The following is a 27,636-nucleotide window of genomic DNA, read 5'->3' as shown; positions in this document are numbered from 1 at the left end:
AAAATAGACAAGTTTACAAAAAGTAAACAAACTCATCTACGTACACATGTGTCAATTGCAAGTGCACAATTGATAATATGAAGCTACCATTTGTAAGCTTTTCATTTTTTTTTTTTTTTTTTTTTTTTTTTCACTTAAAAATATAACTCAATATTAACAACAGTAAGTATCATGTTAACGCCACCTCTTTATTTAGCAGTTGTACACAATATACATGTGTTTGCAGTATTAAAGATTTTCCCTTCTTGTGTTGAAGATACATTTTTAGAATTCTTCTTTGGCACAACCAGCATAGGTGGCTAACATAACTTTTTTCTTTCTACCTATGGACGTACTTTGCAACTTCTGTCTTTCTCTGCTTTTATTTATTTATTTTTACACTTCCAACAAATGGGTGACATCCTCCCATAACTTAAAATATTGTAAAAAGATTTCAAAACAGTATGTGCATATATTTACACATATGTATATATTTACACACATATATATATATATATTTACACATATGTATATATTTACACACATATATATATATATTTACACATATGTATATATTTACACACATATATATATATATATTTACACATGTGTATATATTTACACACATATATATATATATTTACACATATGTATATATATATTTACACATATGTATATATTTACACATATATATATATATTTACACATATGTATATATTTACACACATATATATATATATATATATACATACGTGGATAAACTTGCGCGCTTATGAATACCTAAAAAACATTTTACACTTCATCCTTCAATCGACTGTAAATATTTAAAAGGACAACTGTTGAGAGCGCAAACGTTAGAGTAATGACTAAAACACCAGGTCCAACTTTGTCTGTGTAATTAATGGGTTCTTTATGGATTAATGCCTCTGCCCTTTTTAAATAGATGTGAAAAGAATAAAGAATAAAAAAAATTGCTACAGGTGCCATAATAATTCCAGAAACAAATCCATAGGAGTTTGAAAAATTAAGAAGAGTAATAGAAATAGTAGATAATAGTACACTAGTATTTAGCCATTGTAGTAATGTTCTTTCATTGGCAAAAAAGGTTTTGGGTTCCACTCGAACAACTGAATTTTTGGGTTTTTTCATTTCAAAAGTTTTATCTTTTTTTTTTAAAAATAGACTTTTAAAAAAAGAAATGATTCTCCCGGATGAAGATTTTATTTTCACAAAATTTAAATCATCATCCATTGAGTCTAGAAGTGGTTCATACAAATTGTTTTCCTTTTCCATGGGCCCCTTAGTCATGGTAAAATTTCTTGGTGTATTTGAATAGCGTTGCTCGTATCTGTCACGGCTACAGTAACTATTCCGTTTTCCATCATTATTTTTAAGATTGTTAGAATTTCCCCTATTGCTGTTACTACCACAATTTGGAAGGTTGTACCCCCTACCAATGTAGTTACCGTCACTCTCATTAACACAGTTAAGATGAAAATCTGCATGATGGACAGAAGGCCTATTTTTTTCTATTTCATTCCTGAAGAATACCTCACTTTCATGCGCAATCCGCGCAGAAGCTCCTGTGTATGTAATACTTTTTCTTTGTTCATCTTTAACTTTGTAACTCTTCTGTTTCATTTGTTCTGCGTAATTGTTGATGTTACCACTTAGACTGATATCACTGTCGTTTGGGACATTACCACCGTTATTGTGTTTGTTATCGGTATCGTCATCATCCTCATGGTCGTCATCATTATTATCTTCTCTGCCCATGAGGTTTTCTCCTTCCTTTTCTTCTCCTTCTTTTTCTTCTCCTTCTTTTTCTCCTCCTTCTTTTTCTCCTCCTTCTTTTTCTCCTCCTTTTTCTTTTTTCTTCTTTCTTTTCTTCCCTTTTTCGTCTTTTTGCTTCTTCCCTGTTTTATTATCAAAGCTGTCAGATTTCATAAAATCAGTATATGTATAAATCCTCCAATGGGGAAATGTGGATGTACTACCAGGGAAGAGTAGAGAAACCCCTTGAAGAAAAGAGGAGTAACCCCATATTTCTCTTAATACACTTAAGTTATTTAACTGATAAATAAAATCTCTATTCATATGTTCCTTTGTACTAATGTCAATAACGGCATAATCAAAGTAGGAATACTTTTTATTTTCTTTTCGACTTGCAATGATGTTATTTTTATTTATGCTTCTTCTATTTTCTTCATACACTTGATCTTTACTAGGTATAGTATATAATGCTGCTTGTTCATTCAATTCCTCCACGCCACTAGAATGATCTTCTATTCCCACTGTATCCTCTTTTTCCATCAAATCATCATCACTTTCACTATTTTTATGAATACCTTTTTTATCATTGTGAGCCCAGTAACATATATTCTCGTCAATATATCCTGTAAGGTGTTCATCCCCAAAATATAATCTATTTAGCTTACTTTTTACAATGCTTCTAAATTTTTTTTTTTCTATTTCACTGATGAAATATGTAATGCCATTTTGTTCATCGTTCGTATAGTATGTGTACCCTTCGATAGTCTCATCCATTTTAATTGGATCAATGGAAATTTTTTCCTTTCTTTTCGTTATATTTTTTTTTTTTTTTTCCTCTCCACCCTCTTCCTCCTTCTTTCCATTCGTCATGGGTCTATCTGTATTGGTACTATTCTTTTTCTTTCCCTCTGCTTCTGCGTAATAATGATTTGCATCTTCTTCTCTATATTTGTTTAGCAAATCCTTTACACACTCTACTTCTAAATTATCAGAGGGTACATCTTTTAAGAATACGTACTTTTCACATCTATCATGACTGGGTTCATATATATTAAATTTTTGAAGAACTGTTTTTTTTGCTTCTTTTTCTGCATCTAAATAGTTCACATAATTGTAAGAGCGTATTCTAATGTGCTTCTGATGAACATCTGATATGTTTCGATTAACAAAATTATGATATGTGCTTAATGTATGATCATCAAAATAAATAGTAACAAGATAATTTCGTATCTTAGTCGAGTATATTATTTCTATAAAATTTTTAACACTTGGAAAAAATTTATCTTCTTCGAGATCATAATACTTAATGGTAAACTTTTTAGCAATTTCGACTTTTACCGATGTTAAGTGTTGTAGCTTCACAATGTACTTTATGTTTTTAATCTTTGTGTTGTTGTTGTCCACTTCAATAAGTGCTTCCTCCTCGATAGGAGTTTCCCCCTCAATATGTGCTTCTCCATTTTTAAAGGAACTACGGCGGCATATAGGATCCATATCATTCTCACTTATCCTCACGTGTACACCTTCTCCCATTTCGTTTGTACCCGAATGCGTATGTCCTCCTAAGGATTTGTCTTTATGTTTGACTTCATTATTGCTTTTATTACTCCCATCTGCACTTAGCACTTTTCTATCAGCGCTGCTCGCTTTTCTATCCAAATTTCCAGCTGTACTTACCGCAATCCTGTAATATTTGTAGCATATGGACAAAATACAGACCAAAAAGTTCACATCATAATTCATAAAAAAGCTTTTTATTACAACGCTTATGTAAAAGAACGAGCTAACATTCTTATCACTATGCTTATCAAACTTTTTCGTAATTTTACGAAATCCGATAAAATTTATATTTTTGTAATTTTCAAGAAATATTAAAGTATTTCCTAACTCAATAAGTTTGTTTTGTACATTCTCAATATCCAACAACGACAACTCCTCCTTTTTTGTTTCTACAAAATTTTTAATTTCTGTACACTCCTTAAACCAGTCCTTAATAATATTCAAAGTGAATGTGTTAATTTTGTCTAGCTCAGCATTTAGAATATCTTGGAACCGAGATTCCGTTGATTTGTACTCGGTTCCGCTCAGTGCTCTTATGCTTCCGAAATTTGTTGTGACTTCCTTGATCGTGTATGTCGACGTATCCTTACCTGGGAAAAAAGGAAACAAAATAAACAAATTGGAGGAAATAACTGGGAAAATAGAAATATTGGAGGAAATAACTGGGAAAATAGAAATATTGGAGGAAATAACTGGGAAAATAGAAATATTGGAGGAAATAACTGGGAAAATAGAAATATTGGAGGAAATGACTGGGAAAAAAGAAATAGAAAAATAAAGAGCAAATTGAAAGGAAAATTAACGGCGGGGAAAAACACAACGAAAGCAAACACACACAGAAAAGGAATTTCTAAACAGAGATGAAAACTCCAATCTAGTTATGCCGCAGTTCGTTCATTTTTCACTTCTCCCCTTTAAAAATACAATGCTATTTAGCGCTTCTCATTTCTGTGTAATCCTCAAATTGTGAAATTGGTAAAACGTTCTGATCACACATATATTATGTACGAGTATCACAAGCATGTGCAATGTATGGCACGTGGTGTGTGTTATGTGATATGAAGTGTATGATCAGTAGTAATACAAGAACTGGATGAGTTCAAACAAATAAATGTATACCTGTTATTAATTTTATCAGTTTTTTCAACTCCTTATACGCAATGTAATGTTCCCTATATTTTGGGTGGGCTCTTTCATATAACTTTTTGCTAAACTTCATTTTAAAAAAAAAATTTCAAAAAGAAACAAAAAAACAAAAAGGTATGTAACCAAAAGTAAAAAGTATCGAACAAAAAGAAAAAAGCGCGGAACTAAAAGAAAAAAACATGGGACTAAAAGAAAAATGTACGGAGCAAAAATCAGAAAGATGATCACTTATAGGCCATTTGTTTTATCTTAATTTTTTATCTGAAAAAGTAAATTCAAATACGAAACATCCAACGAATGCTATTCAGGGTATTGCATACCCAGCTAAGCAGTTTTAAAAAAAATGTGTGTTTATGCATAAATATATTCATTAACCAGGGAAATATTTACACGTACTAGCACAATTTTTTTTTTTTTTTTTTTCTTGCATACTTTCTTCCTTTCATTTTTTCCCCATTTTATCGCGACCAAAACGAATTCAATCATAGGTCATTTCTTTTCTTTGCACTAACGGAGATCAAGGTTTACATAATTTTTATTTTTTTTGTTATATTACATTATACAGCACAAACATATGCTTGCTTAATTTTTATATAATTTCTTTTTTCGTTTCTTCGCTTCTTTTATTCCCTTCTTATTTTCTTATATTCCCTTCTTATTTTCTTATATTCCCTTCTTATTTTCTTATATTCCCTTCTTATTTTCTTATATTCCCTTCTTATTTTCTTATATTCCCTTCTTATTTTCTTTTATTCCTCTCTTATCATCTTTTATTCTTTTTTTTTTTTTTTTTTTTTCTCCCCTTTTTGTGAGCCCAGAATATTGAAAAAATAAGGTTGAAAAAAAAATTAAACTAAAAATTAATAAATATATGTTTCTTTGAACTATGTACTAATTTTACACAAAAATATAAAAAGTCTTCATTGAGAACAAGTCTATTTTTTAGCTTGCATATATACAGATAAACAAGTGTGTTATCTTTTTTTTTTTTTTTTTTTTTTTTTCGTATTGTACTTTTATTTTCCTCTTCGTTACTTTGTTAGTGTAAAAATTATATTTTTCGTATAGAGGAGAAAATAAAAAAGATAAGAGCTAGAAGAATGAAAAAAAAGGAAAAAAATCAGAGCACGTGCCCATATGCGCGCAGATACATAAACACATGTGTACATGCTTACATGCATACATATGGGCATGTTTACATAAACACATATGGGCATGCTTACATACACACACAAATATATGTGTGTACATGCGCACTTTTCCTAGCCCCTCTAACATTGAACAAAATAAATACTACTGGACATTATGAACTGTTATGAGAAACCTGCTGTCCAATTTAAGAATGAAAAAAAATAGCACAAGTTTTAATTTAGTGCACTATTAAACCAAATTTTTCTTTTATCAAGGAAGCCACTGAACCATTGTTTAGCATTGAATTGTGTTACACAAATTGCACGTATGTGTTATTGTGTATATATATTGTTCATATATGTATATATATTGTGCATATATGTATATATATTGTGCATATATGTATATATATTGTGCATATATGTATATATATTGTGCATATATGTATATATATTGTACTTATATGTATATATATTGTACTTATATGTATATATATTGTATATTTACAAAAAAAAAAAAAAAGTAAAATAAAATAAAATGAAACAGTTAAGCAATGAATACTGGTTAACTTTCATTCAACTGTAGTTGTTTTCCAAAAATTCTGGAATAATTTAAAACGTTTAATAGGCATTACATTGGCACTTCATATGTTTCATATAAACATTAATACTCATACATGTATGTTATACATATATGTATACAAACCTAAAAAAAGGTGGCATGTGTAAGCACACGTGTGTGCGATAGTAAGTAGGAATAGTAATATAAGGTTTTGAAATAACAAAAGAAAAATTACCGTGAAAGGGATTTATTTGTTTCGTATATTTTCTTCATTTCTTCGCCATTTCTTCGTCATTTCTTCGCTATTTCTTCGTCATTTCTGCATCGTTTTATCTTCATTTTTTTTTTTTTTTTTTTTTTTTCTTCCTATCTATTGCCATAACCATTTTATAGATAACGTTATTTATATTAACGTGTGCAGGAAAAAAGAAAACAGTTAAGTAACGTTATGCATACCATGCGCACCCTGTTCAAAGGGAAAATTTTCTTTCTTTTCTTTCTTTACTTTCTTTTCCCTTTCTCGTCTACCATTTAAATAATTTTAAGTCTTGTGCCCCAATTCGATAATTTTTAAGTACAACGCAGCACCAATTACATTTTACAGAAGGTGAAAAGATAAATAAAATTTAGCTAAAAAGAAAAGTAATGATAAAATTCTAGTATACTAGTGTACGAAAAAAAAAAAAAAAACAACGGGAAATATAAGTAAAAAAATAAAATAAATAAATGTATAAATAAGTAAAAGTAACGATTATATATAGGTGAAAAAAAAAAAAAAATAAAATAAAAATAAAATAGAACATTTATAACTGTTGCAGAATTTAGCATAAGTCTCAACTTTAAAAATATTCTTTTTACGTTTGAAAAAAAAAAAAAAAAAATTAGTACTGCGCTTATAATGCATATATAATACCTATAACAATACACATGTAGCATGCTTAAGTGTAGTGCGTAAGCATTATGCTCGTACAAGCCTATTTATAAAACCGAATATTGAGCATAGAAAAATTTATGGAAAAAAATGAGTATTCATGCGCGGGGGTACATTTGCACGTATGTATACGCGTGCGTGCGTGTATTTGTATATATATATATATATATATACATACATTTAACGCAACAATGATGCACATATATGGCTTATTTACATAAGAAAAAAAAGAAATATTGAAAAAAAAAAAAAAAGACAGAAAAATAACTATCGATATATGGTAGAATAAATTATAATTTTCAAATATTTTTTATCTGCGCGCTTTGTATTTTTGCTCTGACGTAGTTGTCTTAAATGTTGTTAAGGCTTCTTTTTAATTGTATCATTTTTTAAGCATGTGTTTTTAATTATTTTTATTTATTCGTTTCTCTTACCTTCTATTCGTTTCTCTTACCTTCTATCCGTTTATCTGCCCGTTTATTCGTTTCTCTGCCCATTTGTTCGTTTCTCTGCCTGTTTGTTCACCTCTGTACTCATTTGTGCACTTGTTTATTTGCAAATTACTATATTTTGTTCATATTACTGCTTTTATATTTCACATTTTGTCAATTCCATATTGTCCTGTTTTTTATAATTTGCCGCTCCTATACTTTTTCTTACCGGTAAATTTCTCCCATTTTTTGTACCATCCTTAGTACAACACAAAGTATAGTAAATACTCCCTCAAAATTAATATTCACCTGACCGTTCAGAAAATGCTTAACGAGAGAGAATACACACACAATGAAAAAATACCAGAAGAAGGAGTAGAAACTAAACATGGGAAAAAATTTGTTATGCAGAACTGTGGACTTTATATGAACAAAGTAAAAAATGCAGGAGTTGTGTGTAACAGAATTATGGAATTAAATATAAATTCAAGAAAAAAAATATCAAATATAAAAAGTGATAGTTCACAAATGAAGGATGTTTTAAATCACGTAGATCATAAAACTTTAGAAGTTTTTCCAGCAAAAAAATCACTTATTTCTTATTCGACTTATGATAATCAACAAAAATATTTTGAAACAAAATTAGTTCCAGACCTGCAAGGTAAAATGAGTATATGTGTAGGCAGAAAAGGTGGAAGTGCAACTGTTAATATTAATATTGATGAATATGATTTAGAAAAAACATATCATACATGGAAAAAAATTATGGGGAAATCTGCTCCACATATTAAATCAAATTTAGAAAATGATCGATTTTTAACTGTATCTGAAAATGCAGATAGAAGTGATAAATTACCAATTGTGAAAAATCGAAATCCACCATACGCAAATCCTGATGGTCCTTTTGAAAAAGAAAGAGTAAATTTACCTAAACAAGCAAGGGATAATTTAGACAGAACATTAACACCTCTAGCTATTTGTGAACAAAAAATTTCTTTAAAAAAAAAAAATTGCATACACAAAGATTCTTCTATTTTGTTGGCACCTCATGGAGATATAATACCAGACGAAATTAAAGGAGTAAGAAGAACAAACTTTCCATGGATTAACTCAAATAGGATAAAAAAGATATTGAATTATAATTATGAAGAAAAAATGGAACAAACAATGGAAGAAAGATCCAAAATAGGGGATACTATATCGCAAAATTGGTTAGCTAGCCAAAATAAAAATTCCACCTTACATGATATGTACAACGTTCATGAGGTTAATAATGTTAATAATGTTAATGATGTTAATAATGTTAATGATGTTAATGAGGTTAATAATGTTAATGAGGTTAATAATGTTAATGAGGTTAATAATGTTAATGAGGTTAATAATGTTAATGATGTTAATGAGGTTAATAATGTTAATTATGTTAATGAGGTTAATAATGTTAATAATGCTAATAACTCTAATAACTCTAATAACTCTAATAACTCTAATAACGCTAATTACGCTAATTACGCTAATTACGCTAATTATGCTAATAACAATAATATCAATAATATCAATAATAACACTAAGAACGCTAACGAATTTCAGGATATTCAGGCAAATAAGAAAAATGCTGAGGGGGGTGAATACAAACGAGGAGGAGCATATGAAGAAATTAATTACAATATTTCCAACCCTGATCCACATGGAAAAAAATACGAACAAAATGCTTCTTCTAACTTTTACAATACTGACTATATGCCACTAAATAATACTTTAGTAGGTAGAGGACAACAATATGACAATCTTGATAAATATAAACCTGATATAAATTATTCGAATATGTATAATAATGTTACTCAACAGAATTATATACACCCAAATTTTGAATGCGGACAAAATTTTGAGAACAAGCAGGATTTAAATTCCCTACATAATAAAAAGACCTCTCATTTTGGGAGCCCTGCCAAAAATGTAAACAGTGTAAACAAACTTTATTTTATGAATGAGGATCCTTGTAATGGAGCAAGAGGTCATCACAATGAAGAAAACTTGTGTTGCAATAGTTGTAACACATATGCATATAATTCACTATATGACCAAAAGGGGAAATCCAATGAGCAGTATATTTCTTACAGAGCCCCATCACTGACTGAAATACCTTAAATCTTCACTCATGGGGGCTTTTTATGTATGGCCAAATTTTACGTTTTCTTGGGGATCCATGTAGATGAGAGTACGTGGTACATGCACAAAAAAATATACATATACAAGCATGTGCACTTAACACACATATTATACATGCTTCATATAATACTCACACAATTTGCTTAATGTATGTCCCCGCTTGAACACGCCAACCGAAAAATTACAATTATACATATTGACCTTAAGGTGAATCTTTTTTTTTTTTGTGAATTTTTCATCATTTATGTCACGTCGTTTACTGTATGAAAAGATATTTATTATTATTGCTGCACTTACCATATTTGTTACATATGTTGTCTTTTTTTTTTTTTTTTTACTAGCTATTCTATTTTACACGTTGTCTTTTTTTTTTTTTTACTAGCTATTCTATTTTACACGTTGTCTTTTTTTTTTTACTAGCTATTCTATTTTACACGTCTTTTTTTTTTTTTTTTTTTTTTTTTTTTTTTTTTTTTTTTTTTTTTTTTTTTTTTTTTTTTTTTTTGATTCATTAATTATTTTGGACATGCGCATTTTGCACACAACGCTACAATTACAGTAAATATTTCTAACTTGTGCAAAACTTATAAAAAAAATTTTTTTTATGACAATTTTGTTCCTGCACATGCGGTCGTGGGTATCTACATATATAAACACAAATGCATATATATACGTATGTATAAATGCATGTACATGTTTACAAAAAAAATGTAAGTGCTCTCACTCACAAGTGTCACAACATAGAACAACTCAACATATATTTAAAAAAAAAAAAAAAAAAAAAAGGAATAAAATGTATAATAAAATTGGTGAATTGCCAAATCTGGTAGAAACACACGAGGGACTTACGGATATACGCTGTATTTATATTGGTAAAAAACAAAAAAAAAAAAAAAAATGAAAAACTTCAGTGAAGCCCTCCTATGTTATTTGCAAAAAAGGTGTACACCTCCTTAACAGAACAGACGCACGATTGGACCTCCAACTCGTCCTCAAAATTTAAAACCATCAAGGGGGTGCTCTTTAAAAAAAAAAAAAAAATAAAATAAACGAAATAGATGTGATGGAATAACGTAAAAAAAAAAAAAAAAAAAAAAAAGACAATGTAAAAAAAATAGCTAGAAAAAAAAAAAAAGACAATGTAAAATAAAATAGCTAGAAAAAAAAAAAAAGACAATGTAAAATAGAATAGCTAGAAAAAAAAAAAAAAAGACAATGTAAAATAGAATAGCTAGTAAAAAAGTATGCTGCACGGATGTAAAATAGCACATTCTTTTGTGCTTCTTCAGTACCTTATTTGTTGAAAAGTAGAAATAGAGAGTTTTGTTATTGTTCTTTTTGGTGGTAATTTTATAAATAGTTCTAAGGTCAAATATTGCATAAATATTAACAACATCAATTTTCGTCTTACGATATTCAAGTTTCATTTTCTTTTTATTGTTCTTGTTCCTTGAGTTCGTTTTTATTTTGGCTTTATTTGTATATAAGCTATGATAGTCTGAAAAGGAAAAATCTTGTTCATCTGATGCACACGAACAAGTGTTGTTACTTGAAGCTGAATTCGAGGAAGAAGGAGAATAAGGAAATTGTTCCTCCTTTGATAAATTATTTTTCGATAAATTAAAATATGGCTTATAATAATTGTACGTATCCTCTATATGTTCTTTCGTTATATTACGAAACATGTGATTAGATATATTATTCCAGTTAATGTCAATTGCATTCAACTTATAACAGTCGATGTTAAATAAAATATCTTTCTTTTTTAAGTCTTTATATTTATGTACCACCATTTTGTGTAACTTGTCGTCGCAATAGTTTAAATAAGTATTATCTTTTTTATTATTATACTCTTTTTTCTCTTTCAAAAAGTTTACAATTCCAATGTCAGGGGGGGGGGCACCCCCCCCGGTTTCTCCATTCCCTCTATATGTTTCTTTTCCCCCATCTGCTTCTTCCCTCTTTGCTTGATTTCCCTCGAAGTCTTTTACATCTGTGGTATCATCAAATGGTGCCTCCTTTATTTTCTTTAAGTTAGCTACTGATTTGTGTTCTCCATACGACTTAGAAATGTTTCTACGAACTTTGTTCTCTTGTGTAGCTTTATTTGTTGTATCTACCAACACATTGACATCATACAAATAGGGAACTCCGTACAAAATTAAAAAATTGTGATATATCATTAGTTTGCATAAACCTAACTCAGGTTTGTTTTTAATCCACGTGTTATTTAAGATAGAATCATTTACTACTTCATCGTAGGTATTGGCATTTTTCCCCTCTGCATAGGTTGCTTCCCCATTTGTGGAGCCTACATGTTGTGTACCCTTGTCATCTTCATCATTTTGTAGCTCTTTCTTCAAGGGCAATTCCTCTCTAACAGTATAATACAATGAATCATCTCGTACAAAGTTTTCTCTATCCCTAAACTCTAATCCACCCCCACTTCCTTCGCTGTCTCTACCTTTACTCATATTTATGCCCATATCTATCTCCGTGCTCGTTCCCATGCCTGTGCCCGTATCCCTCCTCTCCTTTTCATACGATTTTGAGAATGAAAACTTATTGGGTAAGTGCATTTTTCTAAAATTATTAAAAGGAAAATAGGACAGGTTAAAAAATAAACTCGAATCCAATTTATTACAATTCAAATAAAAATTTGGATCATTTATTGAGTTATTGCTTGGATTCATATTCTTATAATATTTTACATACTGAACAAAATTGCTTATAATATTATTCGATCTGATGTTGTGTGGGATCATAGGCTGATAAATATACTCAATGAAGCAGTTATAAATTTTGCACTGGATTTTACTTACACTCCTGTTGTTGTTATTGTGGTAATCCTCACCGTCGTTATATTCAACATTATCACCATCATCATCATTATCATCGCATCTTTTGCAACTACTACAACTTGCATCATCCTTGTTCAACAAATAATTATAACACATTATATCTATGTAGGAGTACAAACTGTAAACGTCAGAGCTGGATGAACTCCTTCTTTCCGTATTGTCACTGCTAATTGAAAGCTTATTTCTTAAATTTAAAAGATCCTTACTTGGTATGTATTCCTGTTCTTCATTAACAGCTAACCATTTTTCATCTCCCTCGACTTTTATACTTTCATTCGCACAAATAGCACTAGTTATATCTATATCTGCATCTGCACCAACATTTGCTCCTGCATCTGCAGTTCTGTTTGAAATTGCGCACGCATTTCTATGATCACCATCCTCACTACATTTATTGATGAATGGTACACTGCCTCTCAAGCTGCTTCTATTTACATCAGATGTGTTCGTATGCGTAACATTGCATGGAGCTGCATTGCTCACGTCGAAAGATGCACCTTCACATTTTGTTTGTTTTTCTTCATCATTTGCGATGAAAGTAAAGAATTCATTCTTCTTTCGATTGTAGTAATATATATAATAGTTCAAACTAAAGTAATCTTTTTTCACTCTTGTATTACTGTATATGTTCATATCACTTTGCGTAGATTCACTAAGCCTCTTTGTCATAGCAGATGCATTGGTACTATGCACACTGTTATTACATACCCCATCGTTGTGATTACCCTTGCAGTTGTTGTTACAAACAGGGATACCACTAGAAACAGAAGTAGAAGCAGCACCCACTGCAGTAGAAGTACTAGTAATGGTAGTAGTTGTATTCACATAACCAGTACGTACTGAAGAGTTTTCATTAAGGTCCTTTTCCTTATCTACTGATTTTTTTCTTTTAATATAATTAAGTATATTTGAAAGAGGAAATAATAATGCTTCCGATTCCTCTTTCTTGCTCTTTTTTAATTTCTCAAAGCTTTTTTTACGTAAAATTAATTCAAAGAAAGCAGAATAATTAACATGATCCCTTTGATTTGTCAAAAAATAATAATAATCTTCAAATATACTGTAATCGTTATATATTTCAAAAAAAAATTCGTCCAGAATTCTCTTTTTCATTTTTTTAAAATTTTTATTATCACACAAATAACATAAATGAGATGGATGAAATAGATGGTTCAACACCTTTTTGTTTTTTACTAAATTATAGCATAAGTAAAAATCAGGAAGCTCTGTATTCTTTATCCCCCCTGATGTTTTTGTAATTACATTTGTTTTGTAATTGGCCCTAGAATCCAAATGTGATCGTGAATCTAAGCGAGACGGAGATTCCGATTGCTTATTTTTTATCAAGTTATGATAAGAATTTATTCCTCCTTCAATAATAGAAACGTTCTTTAGCTTTAACTTATATATCAACTCGTAATAAAAGCTTCTCACATGTTTAGCATTCTTAAAATCATCATCGTATAGAATAACGATTTCTTTGTTCGGGTTGAACATATTTTCAAAAAAAATTTTTAGTGAGTTTTCGTCTTTCAAAACTTTCTCTTTTATTAGCAAATATAAATTGAATGAACTGATATTCAAATTTTGCTCAAGTAGATAGGAATCTCTTTTGATTTTTCTTGTTGATTTAGTGGCTCGTGCATCGTTAGCGTGTTCATCATCAACATGCTCATCATCATCGTTTATATCAATGTGTGTATCAACGTGGTTGTCTTTGCCACCATTTTCATTGTAATACTCATTGCTTTCCACATTCCTAGTACTGTCCTTACGAATAGCACTTTTCAATCCTTCCGTTTTTCTCTTTTTCATTTCTTCCGTTTCTACCCTAGTAACCTTTGCCATAGCTTTTTCTCTTTTCAAAATGAAACTCATTCTAATGCGATAGCTTGTTAAACTAAAAGGTGTTGATAAAACATCATCATCAGAAAAATAATTTTTTGCCATTTTAACCTTCTTCTCCACTGCATACTCTCTACTTAATGGTTCATAAAATTTAAATTTAACTTTACAGCTTTTATATGACCTTTTAATACATTTCTTATCTGAATAAAAATTAAAAAAAAAAGTATTGAGATCTACCATTTGATTCTCCTCAACTTTCAGTAAACTGAGATTATTAAAAATACTTGTGGCACGGTTATCTCCTATTTTTTTTTTTTTTTTTTTTTTCCTTTTTTTTCTTGTTATATTTTTACTTTCTTCCCTTTTTCTCCTTTTCACTCCTCTTTCTTGACTTTTATCCATTGATCTAATATTAACTTCAGTCAGTTTGGTTTCATTAATTCCTTTTTTTTTTTTTAATATAATATTATCATCATAATGAATGTTATTCTTCCCGTTGTATTTTCTTAGCAATAAAAAGGAAAATAGTAACATACCTGTGTGTGCGACTTCATGGCCATCATACTTTTTTAAAATATAAAATATTTGTTTATCGTCAGTTCTATTAGTATCTTTCTTTTTCTTCTTATGTTGTAAACCTATGTTATCTGAAAAGGGGGGCACACGTACGCCCATGCATACATAATTACATAAATGCATACATAATTACACACATGCATACACAGTTACATACATGCATACACAGTTACATACATGCATACACAGTTACATACGTGTACATATACACACAAACACACATTTTCAATTTTCCACTCACTCCTCAACACCTCCGCGCAGTTACTCACTGGCTCTACGTTTATCGAATTGTTTAAATGAAATTTCTTGAAATTTCTACTCGATCTGATATCAAGGAATATGTAGTTGTTTCTTCCTGACGAGACGTTCCTTTTGAAGGTGCCACAAAAAAAAAAAAAAAAAAAAAAAAAAAAAATAAATAAATAAATAAATAAATAAATAATAACATATGTACATGTTCATGTGAAATAATAAATAGCTCACAAAAATATGAACAAGCAAACATTTTTTTCCTTTTTCTCTTAAATTGCTTACTTTATAATCTCGTACGAATTTATGGACATATAATCAATGGATTTGAAAAAATTCAATAACACATTTTTTTTATGATTATTTTCTATCGAATTTTCATTAGTTAAATAAATCAAAATATTTTTAATGAAAAACAGTTTATGAGCAAATGACACAGGTGTGTTGTTTTCCAAATACTTCCCCAGTGACCAAACCTTGAAGGAAAATACAAGTTAAAATAAACTTAAGGTAAACTAAAGTAAGCTTGTGCGCATATGTATATTATACCAAACTGTATTTATATACTGCTATTATGTCCCTTTTTCTTCTCGTTATTAGTATTTTTTTATTTAATTTTTTTTTAATTTTTTTTTTTTTTTACTTTCTTTAAAAATTTTTTATTAAATATGTTTATTTTACTTAACAATTCTGGTAAATTAGAGCTATCGACGCACAGAAATACATTTCTGCAAAATAAAAAAAAGAAAAGAAATGTACTGCACATCAAAATGTAGACATGTTATTCGCGCGATAGTAACCACACTATGAATAAATTCTGTCCAAACAAACCTTCACATCGCATGCACATGTACATATCTATTCTTGTTAATAACTATATATTTTTAATACCTATGCAAAATTAAAAGAGCCAAGGAAAAAAAAAAATAAAAAAAGGGATTATGTTCTAGTAAAAATATCATATAGATAGAATTTAAAATTTGTAAATTGCTCTTCGATGCAAAGAGGGTTAGAAACCACGATGCTGCGTATATCTCTGGAGTCATTTTGTTCTTTTCTGTGTATTCGTAAAGGGAGGAGAACGAAAAAAAAAAAAAATAATAAATAAAACAAAACAATGAAAAAATGAAAAAATGAAAATATTACATAATAAAATAAAAGCTAAAACAAAACAAAACAAAAAGAATAACGGAGAAACATAGCAATGAAAAAAAGTTAAAGGTGATAGAAACATCTACAAACACTACCGAAATGATATAACTGTATAATCCTTTGTTACCTAGCACTTCCGACAACACGGGGTCATGATACTTAATTAAAATCTTAAACAAAAAAAATGATATTTGCAAAAAAAAAAACTCATCGTCATAATAAAACTCCTTTAGAAATCTGTAATGAACACGTAAAAAGCATGGCACGCGCATAAGTATACCCATAATATATATGTATATATATATGTGTATATATATATGTGTATATATATATGTGTATATATATATATGTATATATATATATATACATGTGTGTGAAAAACACAATGGAATACACAATTACAGAAATATATCAAGAACTGTGCGACTAATTTTCTTCACATCAATTATTATTTTCTATACCTCTCAACAAAGTTTTGAAAGCAGAAATAGACATCAACCATATTAAAGCATTTCCCCTTCAGGTAAAAAAAAAGTGCTATAGGAGGAAAAAAAAAAAATAATTTTTAATATAAAAAAAAAAAAAAATTATCTAAAAAAAGTATGAACAGCCAAGGTATAAATCCGCAGAAAGTGTTAGCGGCACGTAAAAATATAACAGCAAAATGTAGTAGCAAAATGAAACAAAATCAAGCACTTATGTTATCGTGCTGGTATATATTAAATACCTAGGACTTCATTTAGCCCTTGCTTATATTTAAACTGAAAATAGTTGCAAGCATAATTTAAAAAGAGATTAAAAAAATATATTGTTTTTTCATTTTCTTTGTTAATTCTTGTTCTGAATACATCTAAATCAATAATTTTCTGTTCAAAAAGAAGAAAAAGATTTATACATGAAGATAGAAAGAAATGTAAATATAAAGAGAGAGCATTGGGAAAAAAAAAAAAAAGTTATGGAAAAGATAAAGGAAAAAATTATGGAAAAGATAAAGGAAAAAATTATGGAAAAGATAAAGGAAAAAATTATGGAAAAGATAAAGGAAAAAATTATGGAAAAGATAAAGGAAAAAATTATGGAAAAAATAAAGGAAAAAATAAAGGAAAAAATTATGGAAAAAATAAAGGAAAAAATTATGGAAAAAATTAAGGAATTAATTACTTGCATAGTTTCATTAACACTAGGATTTTTTAAATATGATAATAAAAGATATATGTTGTAATTGAAGTTTGGTATGTCCCTGCTTTCATTTTGTAGTAAAAATTTTTTGAAAATTATTCTCCTGAAATGTATTGAAAATGTGCATATAGAACATTATGAAACACATGTTATTTTTCATGTGTGTATGCGTATACATTGATATGAACATATAAACGCGCATATATGAACACATGAACCTTCACATACATAGATATATACACGCACATATGTACATACATAAACGCAGATACGATGTGCATATATATTTTCCCAATTTTCCTCATTACTTTATTATCTTGGGAACATAAAAGTTGTGTTTAAATAAATATAGCAATAATGTCTTCTTAATCTTAACGTCATCTAAATTTCTTAGTTTATAATATTTTCCATTTAAAATATATACATCATAATTTGTAAAAGAAGCAAAGTTATAGCTAGTATTCTCGTAATTGTTTTGAACTTTTTCTTTTTCCACTTGAGTAAACAAAAGTTTTATGTATTTTTCTTTTATTTTATCCTTCTTCATTTTTGCGCACAAGATAATAATTATTTATACATTCAATTCTTCAAAATATTTTAAACGAATTGTAACAGAAACAAGTAATCCTCATAATTTTTAGTGCTCATTTTTCTTTCTTTCAAATACCGCTAATATTTACAAATTATTGTTATGCTTTAACTTTGTTTTTTTTCTTTTCTTTTCGCATACTTTTTTTAAAAACTATTTTTTTATGACTTGTTCATACTTTTTTTATATCTTTTTCATACCTCTTTCATATCTTTTTCATACCTTTTCATACCTTTTCATATCTTTTTCATACCTTTTTCATACCTTTTTCATACCTTTTTTTATGACTATTTCATTTATTTTTTTTCATTTATTTTTTTTACGATTTTTTCATGACAATTATTATAATTTTTTTATATGGCAATTTTAGTATATTTTTCATTTGGCTATTTTTTGTGTCCTGTTCGTAATTTTTTTTTTTCACTTTCTGATATGACAATTTAATGTTCCCATTTTTTGTGCTAATTTTTTATTTTTTTTTAGTTTTATGTTAATTTTTGCTACACTTCGCATAAGTAATGCTGTTCGTTCGTAGTGTTACTACTGAGTGTGTATATTTATACGTACACACATACGTGCATACATACATACATACATGCATTCGTGCATACATACATACATGCATACATACATGTACACGTACATATATATATACTTAAAATTTATTTGTTTTATAATTACTGCGTCACTTGTATTATTCTTGAGCTGAGAGATTTTCAAGGCTTCTTTTTTTTTCTCCGAATTCGCAAAAAAGAAAAAATAATATTTGCTTAAGATTCATCTTTACAAAAAAATGAAAAATAAAAATAAGCTCAAACGATGTTTAGATGTAATACTAATTTCAATAAAGATATAAAAAAATGAAATATAAAAAAAAAAAAAAAAAAAAAAATACAACAAAAATGGTTTATAGTTGTGTACATGTTGAATCATACGTGTAAACGTTCATATAGATGCTTTCTAATATACATACATACACTAATACATACACTAATACATACACTAATACATACACTAATACATACACTAATAAATACACTAATAAATACACTAATAAATACACTAATGCATACGCACATACATACGTCCATACTTGCTTACATCTCGTCGCTCTTCTTTTTCCTTTCAAAGTACCTGAAGAACAACAGAGATGAGGTAGTAAATAATTATAACAACATACTGCCATCAAGCAAAGAAAAAGTTTTGCTGAACTATCTAAGCTCCCTTAAAAAAAAGGTGTCCCATTGTATATGTAAAAAAATATGAATTGTTAATATGTGTAAGCATATATATGTATGTATATATATATATATATATATATACGTATATGTGTTTATGTATGTATATATATATATACGTATATGTGTTTATGTATGTATATATATATATATACGTATATGTGTTTATGTATGTATATATGTATGTACGTATATGTGTGCATGTAGGTATATATGTATGTACATATATGTGTGCATGTATGTATATGTGTATGTACGTATGTGTGCGTATATGAACGTAAGTATCATTTTCATATTTAAATTTTGTTTCATTTGTTATTATCTGTTAGCTTAAAGAAAAGCATAACATTCAGTTCTGTGAATTCTTTATTGATGAATACGGAATGAAAAAAAATATTTGTTCCTCAATAATACAAATATATTTCCCCTTCGAGTAATAAATAAACGAAGAAATTTTAGTTATTCTAGTTATTAATTTATTTTACTTTGCTATTTAATTTTGCTATTTAATTTTGCTATTTAATTTTGCTATTTAATTTTGCTATTTAATTTTGCTATTTAATTTTGCTATTTAATTTTGCTATTTAATTCTGCTATTTAATTTTGCTATTTAATTCTGCTATTTAATTTTGCTATTTATTATTACTATTTAATTTTACTATTTAATTATACTATTTAATTATACTATTTTATTTTGCCTACTTCTTAAGATTAGTAATTGTAGTGATGTAGTAATATAATGACGTACTTACGTACTAACATAACTTTACAGTATAATAGTAGAACTGTACTAGTAACGCCATTACTGTAATACTACAACAATCGGCAAACATATTTTCGCTTTCATAATACACTTTCCTTTTTAGCAAGGGAAATAACTATAAAGAAATATACAGCTATATTAAAAACTTTTTTACTTATGAAATATTATTAAAAAAAAAAATTAAAACGATATTACTAGCCAATACAACACTTTTGTTCAACTGGAAGGTTTGCTATTTTTGTTGTTTTAATTTATTAATTTGTATTTATTTCATAGAGGTTAAAATTTTTATTGTAGATTGCAGACTGTGTAGATCTATCCAGCATAGTCGTTTCTGCGCTGAGGAGTAAAAAAAAAAAAATACAAACATATATACATATACACATACAAATATATATACATACAAATATATATACATAAAAACATATATACATACAAACATATAAACATACAAATATATATACATACAAATATATATACATACAAACATATATACATACAAACATATATACATACAAACATATATACATACAAACATATATACGCACACACACACACACACACACACACACACACACACACACACACACACACACACACACACACACACACACACACACACACACACACACACACACACACACACACACACACACACACACACACACACACACACACACACACACACACACACACACACACACACACACACACACACACACACACACACACACACACACACACACAAACGCGTATATTTACACGTTCATATTTACGTGAACATGTGTGCATCTGCACATTTGTCATTTTTAACGTTGGCACTGCGCCCAAAGGCGAAATAGTCAGGTGTATTCAAGTAGTTAAACGCTTAAATATTCTCACATAAATAAGTGTATGTAAAACTTTCTTTTTGTGTAGCGAAAAACTATGAAGCGTATGTTGTATGTGGTGAAGCGCCTTTTTCTATATGCTCCAAAAATGATGTACCAAAAAGAAAGAAAAAAGAGAGAAAATGATAATTAATTTGAATTATGTTAAATTATACTAAATTAAATTTTATTAAAATAAGCCAAATTAAGTCAAATTGAGCTAAATTAAGTTAAAATAAGTTAAACAGATTAACAAAAAAAAAAAAAAAAAAAATTGTTAATTACTGCCTGGCCTATACAAGCAAAATTTTACCCTATACATTCCCTCATATCTCAGAAAAAGAACTTTTGCGATTTTAATTTAAAAGAATTCAAACTATCCAAGGAAAAAAATGTAATCTGATAATAGTTTTTATTTAGATAGTAAATAAGATGTAGGAAAAAAAGAAAAAATCCTTGAACAAATCAAAAAAAAAAAAAAAAAATTTCCTCATAACTCGCTTAGGAGAGCATGACAGACATAAAGGAGAAAAAGAAGAAATATGAGAAACTAATGAACGTTGGTAAAACGATGGTACGTTATAATGTACCTACGTATGTATATATGAGTGTTTGCGTACATGTGTATTTACGTACATGTGTATTTACGTACATGTGTTTACACGTGCAAATACACGCTCGTACGATATTGCACACACGAAAGCACATTAACAAAAATATCAAGTAATTACTACTTGATATTCATTTTTTCATGCAAAAAAAATAATAATAAAATAATAAACTTACAGCTCAGGGAAAACAAATATGAAGACGAAAAAGTAAATCTTGAAGAAGATTTTTATATACATATGTGGATACTTATAAAAAAAAGCTTAGATCTAAGAAAAGATGTTTTTATAGAAATGTCTTCAGGTTTGTAGTTACTGCAGTGGTAGTATTCTTAGTGTAGTGCATAAGGCATAGTAACGTATATCATATTAGACTTGTATTTTTTTTAATTATTTTTTAAGTTATCGTTACACATCGTTCGTCATTCGTTTGTCCTTGTTCGTCATTCGTTTGTCCTTGTTCGTCATTCGTTTGTCCTTATTCGTCATTCGTTGGTCCTTGTTCGTCATTCGTTGGTCCTTGTTCGTCATTCGTTGGTCCTTGTTCATCGTTCCTTGTTCATCATTTATTGTTTATCCATCACCCCTCAGCTCTTACCGTTTTTATTTTTTTATTTAAGGCAAGGAATACGACATCGACGATTGCCCATATAGATCCATTTTTTACTTGTGGAACGAAAAAAATGTTTATGTAAAATTATGCTTCTTGTATATACAAATTCGTAATTATAATTATATCGCTTTCATGTAAAATGTCCTTCTTCCTATATATTCCCTTTTAATTATTAAGATTAACATAAACAAGACTGAAAAAATAAAAATACTGATATCCCAACTAAAGAACAAAGAGTATTTCGTCCCTGCATTTTATGAGGAAATAAAAAACAAAGTAAAAAAAAAGGACAAAACATTTACAAAGAAGGGAAAATATAGAACTGTCGTTTTTAAATTTGTTCCAGTAAATATTGATGTAATGCACATGTATATATATATACATATACATACATATATATATATATACGAATTAATTGCTCGCCGCTCGCTTTTTTTCTTTTTTGTGTAAGGCACTAACTCCTATTGTTGAAAACAAATTTTACGTAATAAGAAAAGACAGATTTCTCTTGAAATACCCTCATGGTACATTTTGCTCAATTTTCGAAATATATGATTATCCGTTCCATGAGTAACAAACAAACATACATACATGTAAGAACCAAATGTGTGCATACACACACTTGATTTTGTAAAAATTTGTATGTAGGTAGCAAGACTACATTTTATAACAACTGCAAGAAGGATGAATATGGCTATTTTCTCCAGGTTTGCTCAATTAAGATTGTGCATGTACATACAAATACTTATGTACCCAACTTCTAAATTCCCTTCATGTACTTTTCACCTTCTCTTTACAGCACGACGGACTAACAGAAATGCATACACATTATACAAACAAATTCTATACAGACATTGAATCTGTCTGTAGCTTTTATAAGCATAGAAGGTGATAAAAAAAAAAAAAAAAAAAAAAAAAAAAAAACTTACTATAAAACTCTGGAAAAATTCCTTAATTTATTTCATATATTTATAAAAAAAAAAAAAAAAAATAAATGAATGTTTACTTATATATATATTATACACATACCTAAATATATACCTAATATGAACAGAGACAGGAAAAGAGCTAAAATATATCTGCCACAGAAATTTAAAACTATTGAATATTACGATGATTGCGGTCACCAACGTTTAAAGAAACTAGAACAAGTACACACAGACAAGAACATATAACTTGATAAAATTAAATGATAGTGCTTTGTTTGGTATTGTTGCTCATTTTTATTTTATTGTACTTTATTTTGCTCTATTTTGTTGTACTTTATTTTTCTCTATTTTATCTTTATTTTTATTTTATTTTTTTCACCCCCTTCTACAAAGAGGATAGGGTTTTATTCGCGTTTCACGTTTTACGCAAATAGGTAAGCACGCGCATGTATGAACGAATGCATGTTATGTGTGTTTGTTATGTCTATACATGTGAGATGCAAGTATTTATATGTAAGTACGTGTAGATATGAGGACACATCTATTATTTCTTCCCCTTGAATACCCTTTTTCGTTATTTTAGGGCGGATGGACTAGCATATTATGTTGAGGTGGAAATTAAAATGGCAAAATGGCGAAAACAAAAAAAAAATAAATACATAAAATAAAACAAATAGTTCGTAATACGAAATGAATATTAAAAATTAAAAAAGACCATTATAAAAACATTATATTTTGTTAAATACCCGTATCAGATAAAGGACTACAAACTGATGGAATATTTCATTAATCGGAATGATGAGTATAAAGGAAGAAACAGAAAAACATTATTCTTAATCGTGAAAAAGAAAAAAAAAAAAAAATTTCTTTTTTTTTAATTCCTTAGCGTGATATACAGATCAGTTAAGCTATCGAAGAACGAGAACACAATTTACAAGTTGAAGGTACATGTTCTTGATTTGATGAAAAAAACGAGGAAGGAGGAAAAAAAAAAAAAAAAAATTATATATATAAATAATTGCACATACACATATATATGTACATGTATTCGTATTTGTACTCATGCATATAGTTAAGTTCTCGTTAAACTTCCACCCTTTTTAGACGTTTGAGGGAGATGAGTACTATGTAACGAAAATCACTGTGAAATATAGAAATAAGGTTTTACTGACACAAATATAAAAAGAGACAAATTGAGTTACAGCAAGTTCTACACCAAATAATATTTATATATTTTTGCAAAGCTTTATCATCTGCACTAATTTCTGATACATTTTTGCTCTTTTTCTTTTAAGAATGCTAAGAATGGAATAAAAAAAAAAGTTTTCCTAATACCGGAAAATAAGATAATCCTTGTTTATTACAATGAATATAACAAAATTAGTAATGTTTGTGAGGTTTATGAAAAATGCATAAGATACAATGAAGACACGGAGGAGGTATATATTCCCTTGATATGAGTTGTGCATTTCGTTATTCTACATCTTTCTTTAAAAAATTTTTCTTTTCCTTTTTGTTTGAACAATAAAAAAAAAAAAAAAAAAAAAAAAAAATTAATAAGCTATCTAGCTAACGAGCGAACACCAAAATAACATCCGTGCATACACAAACACGAGCCGCTTTCTAACGACATAGGATGAAGAAGTGATAGCGTATAAAAGAAATTTTATATACAAGCATTTTGTGAATTATCAGGACTCAACAGAAGGCAATGTAATAATGAAAAAATAAAATATAAAGTGTATAATACAATTATTAAGAATAGTGTTGTAAATTAATAGGTGTAATGAAGTACAAGTTTAACTGAGTAGTTGCAAATAAGTTATGCACATAAAAAAATAATAAAAATAAAATAAAATAAAATAAATCCGTTTTTTTTTTTTTTGTCTTAAAGGTTATACATGCACACATACATACGTATTTATATTTGAGTGCATACATACATGCATACGTATTTATATTTGTGTACATACATACATGCACACATACATACGGATTTATATTTGTGTACATACATGTATGTACACCCGTGCGTATATTCACTAGAAACTATACTTGCTGAAAGAGGAAGGCGAAATTTTTCAAGATATAAAGAATATCTATGACAATGTCATATGTTCAATTATTAGGGTACTAACAGTGATATTAATTTTTTTTTTTTTTTTATAACCGTATGGAACAGTTGTACATATGTGTATTATATGCTACACGGAACATAATTGCAAGTAATATACTATACACCACAATACACACAACATATTATACATACCACATACTACATGTTGCATAATTCTGTCTCCTTTAAATTACTCATTCCAATTAGGAAAAGAAAGAAATCAAACGAATGGAGGATGCTTACCAATATATGCCTAACAACATCACTAACATAAATGAGATCGTTTATCATGAGAACAACGAAATAGATCTATTCAACAAAAAGTTAATGCAAGACAACCTAAATGTGTATAATTTTTACTATACCTATCCTTGGAATAATCATTTAGACATTTCTATGGAAAATAATTTCTTCTCGTCAAAAAAAAAAATGCTTACAGTTGAATGTGCCTGTGACGAAATAACATATATTGCTTCAGAGAAGAAAAATGAACCCCAATATGAGTACATTCTTGAAGGGGTAAGCAGGAATATAAAAAAAAAAAAATAATAATATAAAATAAAAAAAAAAAACATGACAATGTGTATGTATGTATGTATGTATATATATATATATATATATATATGTATATATGTTTATGTGAAAAATAGCGAACGATATTCTTTTCGAATTATTACTAAAAATTATAAGTGAACTTATCATTATATGAACAAATGGTTGATTTAATTTTTTTTTTTTTTTTTTTAAATTCTCCCTTGAATTACAAAAAGAACATGACCTGTGCAGGTTAATAATAAATTGAGGTGAAAAAAATATATATACCATAAAATTCACAATAAAAAAACTCATTTATATGTACATGCGGTTAAATACTTGCGACTGCAAAACGATTAATTCAGGGTCCAAGTATGATGGTAGTACGAAGTTCACAAAATCGTGTGAAAAGGAAAAATGTCAAGTAACAAATTGCGCTTATATGTGTATATGTGCGTACGTTCATGCAAATATACGTGCATACGTATATACCCGCATACATATATGCCTTCATACATATCTATCTGCATGTATACATATTTTTATGCAGGATACAGGTAGCATGAAACTGCCAATCTTGGAAAATAGATTGCTGAAATATAAACAGGAGTTACTCGAAATAAAAGTAATAATTTTTATGCATTTGCTTTTTCACACACACTACGGTATAACGTGGTGTAAGGGGGAGGGCGGGAAAATACCCACGTACATACATAAATGTATGTATTTATGTATGTATTCATGTATGTATGTATTTATGTATGTATTCATGTATGTATGTATTTATGTATGTATTCATGTATGTATGTATTTATGTATGTATTCATGTATGTATGTATTTATGTATGTATTCATGTATGTATTCATGTATGTATTCATGTATGTATGTATTTATGTATGAATTTATGTATGTATTCATGTATGTATTTATGTATATATATATATATATGTGTATCACTTACACTGCATGAACTCTTTTCGTTGTTAGCGCTATTTATTTTCTTCTTAATAAAATTATTTGTATAATTTTATGTTCACACGTTTGTATGTTCAATTTGCAGGATTTAAATAACCCTTCTAACAATGAAAAATTTCAGAGAATAAAACAAAACATCAAATTTACGGAAGATAGAATTTACCACTGCAAAAATAAAGAAGTATGAGAAAAAAACGAATTGTCGCTTCGTTTAAATGTTCTATTAACGAGAAACATCAGATTTGTTTCATCCTTTTTCGTCCTTTTTTTTTTTTTTTTTTATACAAAATAGCTAACTTTATAATTTATTTTACCCTTAACGTTCATAAAAAAAAAAAAAAAAAAAAAGTATATATATATATATATATGTATTACGAGCAATTTCTTTTTTTATTACTCAAAAAATGAAACATGTGTGGGCATAGCCATATGCGCACCATGTTAAGAATTTGTGTGAACAAAACGTTACATACAAAAAAAATTGGTGGACTCATTTGGTAAAATAAGTACTCTTTTCAGAACACCGTGCGTAAAAACAAATATACATATATATATATATATATATGTATACTTATGTGTATGTGTATATTTATGTGTATGCGTATATATATGTGTATCTGTATATATATGTGAATGTATGTATGTGTGTGCATTTACGTATTGTAAGTATGTGTAACATTTCATGTTCCTCTTCGGCGAAATGTATAGTCTAGTATCAATAAATTTTAATGCAGCAATGTTGGCTCCAGTTCTGTGATATTTTTGCACCTTCCTAACTTCATACATCGGCAATACTATTTTTAAAAAATTAAGAATAATTCACGTAATAAAACAACCATGTAATTTGTAAATTATGGA

At 28.3% G+C, this 27,636-nt stretch overlaps 4 protein-coding genes across 4 annotated transcripts; 2 read left to right on the top strand and 2 right to left on the bottom strand.

Annotated features, from left to right (window-relative positions):
• Window positions 1-771: 771 nt before the first annotated feature.
• Window positions 772-4,531, bottom strand: MKS88_005693 (vacuolar transporter chaperone; the record flags this gene model as incomplete). The annotated part of the gene is made up of 2 exons (XM_067218978.1): window positions 772-3,902; window positions 4,432-4,531. The coding sequence occupies 2 exons, from the start codon at window positions 4,529-4,531 to the stop codon at window positions 772-774; spliced, it is 3,231 nt and encodes a 1,076-aa protein (XP_067070900.1).
• A 3,305-nt stretch (window positions 4,532-7,836) lies between these two features.
• MKS88_005692 (thioredoxin-like associated protein 1) lies at window positions 7,837-9,657 on the top strand (the record flags this gene model as incomplete). Its single annotated transcript, XM_067218977.1, has 1 exon — window positions 7,837-9,657. One exon carries the CDS (start codon window positions 7,837-7,839, stop codon window positions 9,655-9,657), a length of 1,821 nt encoding a protein of 606 aa, XP_067070899.1.
• Window positions 9,658-10,585: 928 nt separating this feature from the next.
• On the bottom strand, window positions 10,586-18,090 carry MKS88_005691 (uncharacterized protein; the record flags this gene model as incomplete). Its single annotated transcript, XM_067218976.1, has 11 exons — window positions 10,586-10,699; window positions 10,971-15,034; window positions 15,205-15,332; window positions 15,498-15,688; window positions 15,856-15,940; window positions 16,104-16,269; window positions 16,492-16,601; window positions 16,826-16,901; window positions 17,092-17,230; window positions 17,526-17,646; window positions 17,852-18,090. 11 exons carry the CDS (start codon window positions 18,088-18,090, stop codon window positions 10,586-10,588), a joined length of 5,433 nt encoding a protein of 1,810 aa, XP_067070898.1.
• Window positions 18,091-19,034: 944 nt separating this feature from the next.
• On the top strand, window positions 19,035-26,965 carry MKS88_005690 (uncharacterized protein; the record flags this gene model as incomplete). Its single annotated transcript, XM_067218975.1, has 25 exons — window positions 19,035-19,037; window positions 19,264-19,368; window positions 19,700-19,803; window positions 20,237-20,360; window positions 21,340-21,396; window positions 21,508-21,576; window positions 21,791-21,914; window positions 22,231-22,301; window positions 22,401-22,580; window positions 22,675-22,747; window positions 22,872-22,930; window positions 23,023-23,111; window positions 23,278-23,374; window positions 23,546-23,586; window positions 23,736-23,763; window positions 23,908-23,991; window positions 24,257-24,313; window positions 24,448-24,591; window positions 24,788-24,865; window positions 25,199-25,282; window positions 25,476-25,787; window positions 26,039-26,054; window positions 26,168-26,226; window positions 26,353-26,427; window positions 26,864-26,965. 25 exons carry the CDS (start codon window positions 19,035-19,037, stop codon window positions 26,963-26,965), a joined length of 2,235 nt encoding a protein of 744 aa, XP_067070897.1.
• Window positions 26,966-27,636: the final 671 nt, after the last annotated feature.

The sequence above is a fragment of the Plasmodium brasilianum genome, chromosome 14, assembly GCF_023973825.1.
Source record: "Plasmodium brasilianum strain Bolivian I chromosome 14, whole genome shotgun sequence".
Taxonomy (NCBI): Eukaryota; Apicomplexa; class Aconoidasida; order Haemosporida; family Plasmodiidae; genus Plasmodium; species Plasmodium brasilianum.
Note: the sequence above shows the minus strand (reverse complement) of the source record. Positions and strands in the feature narration are given on the sequence as shown.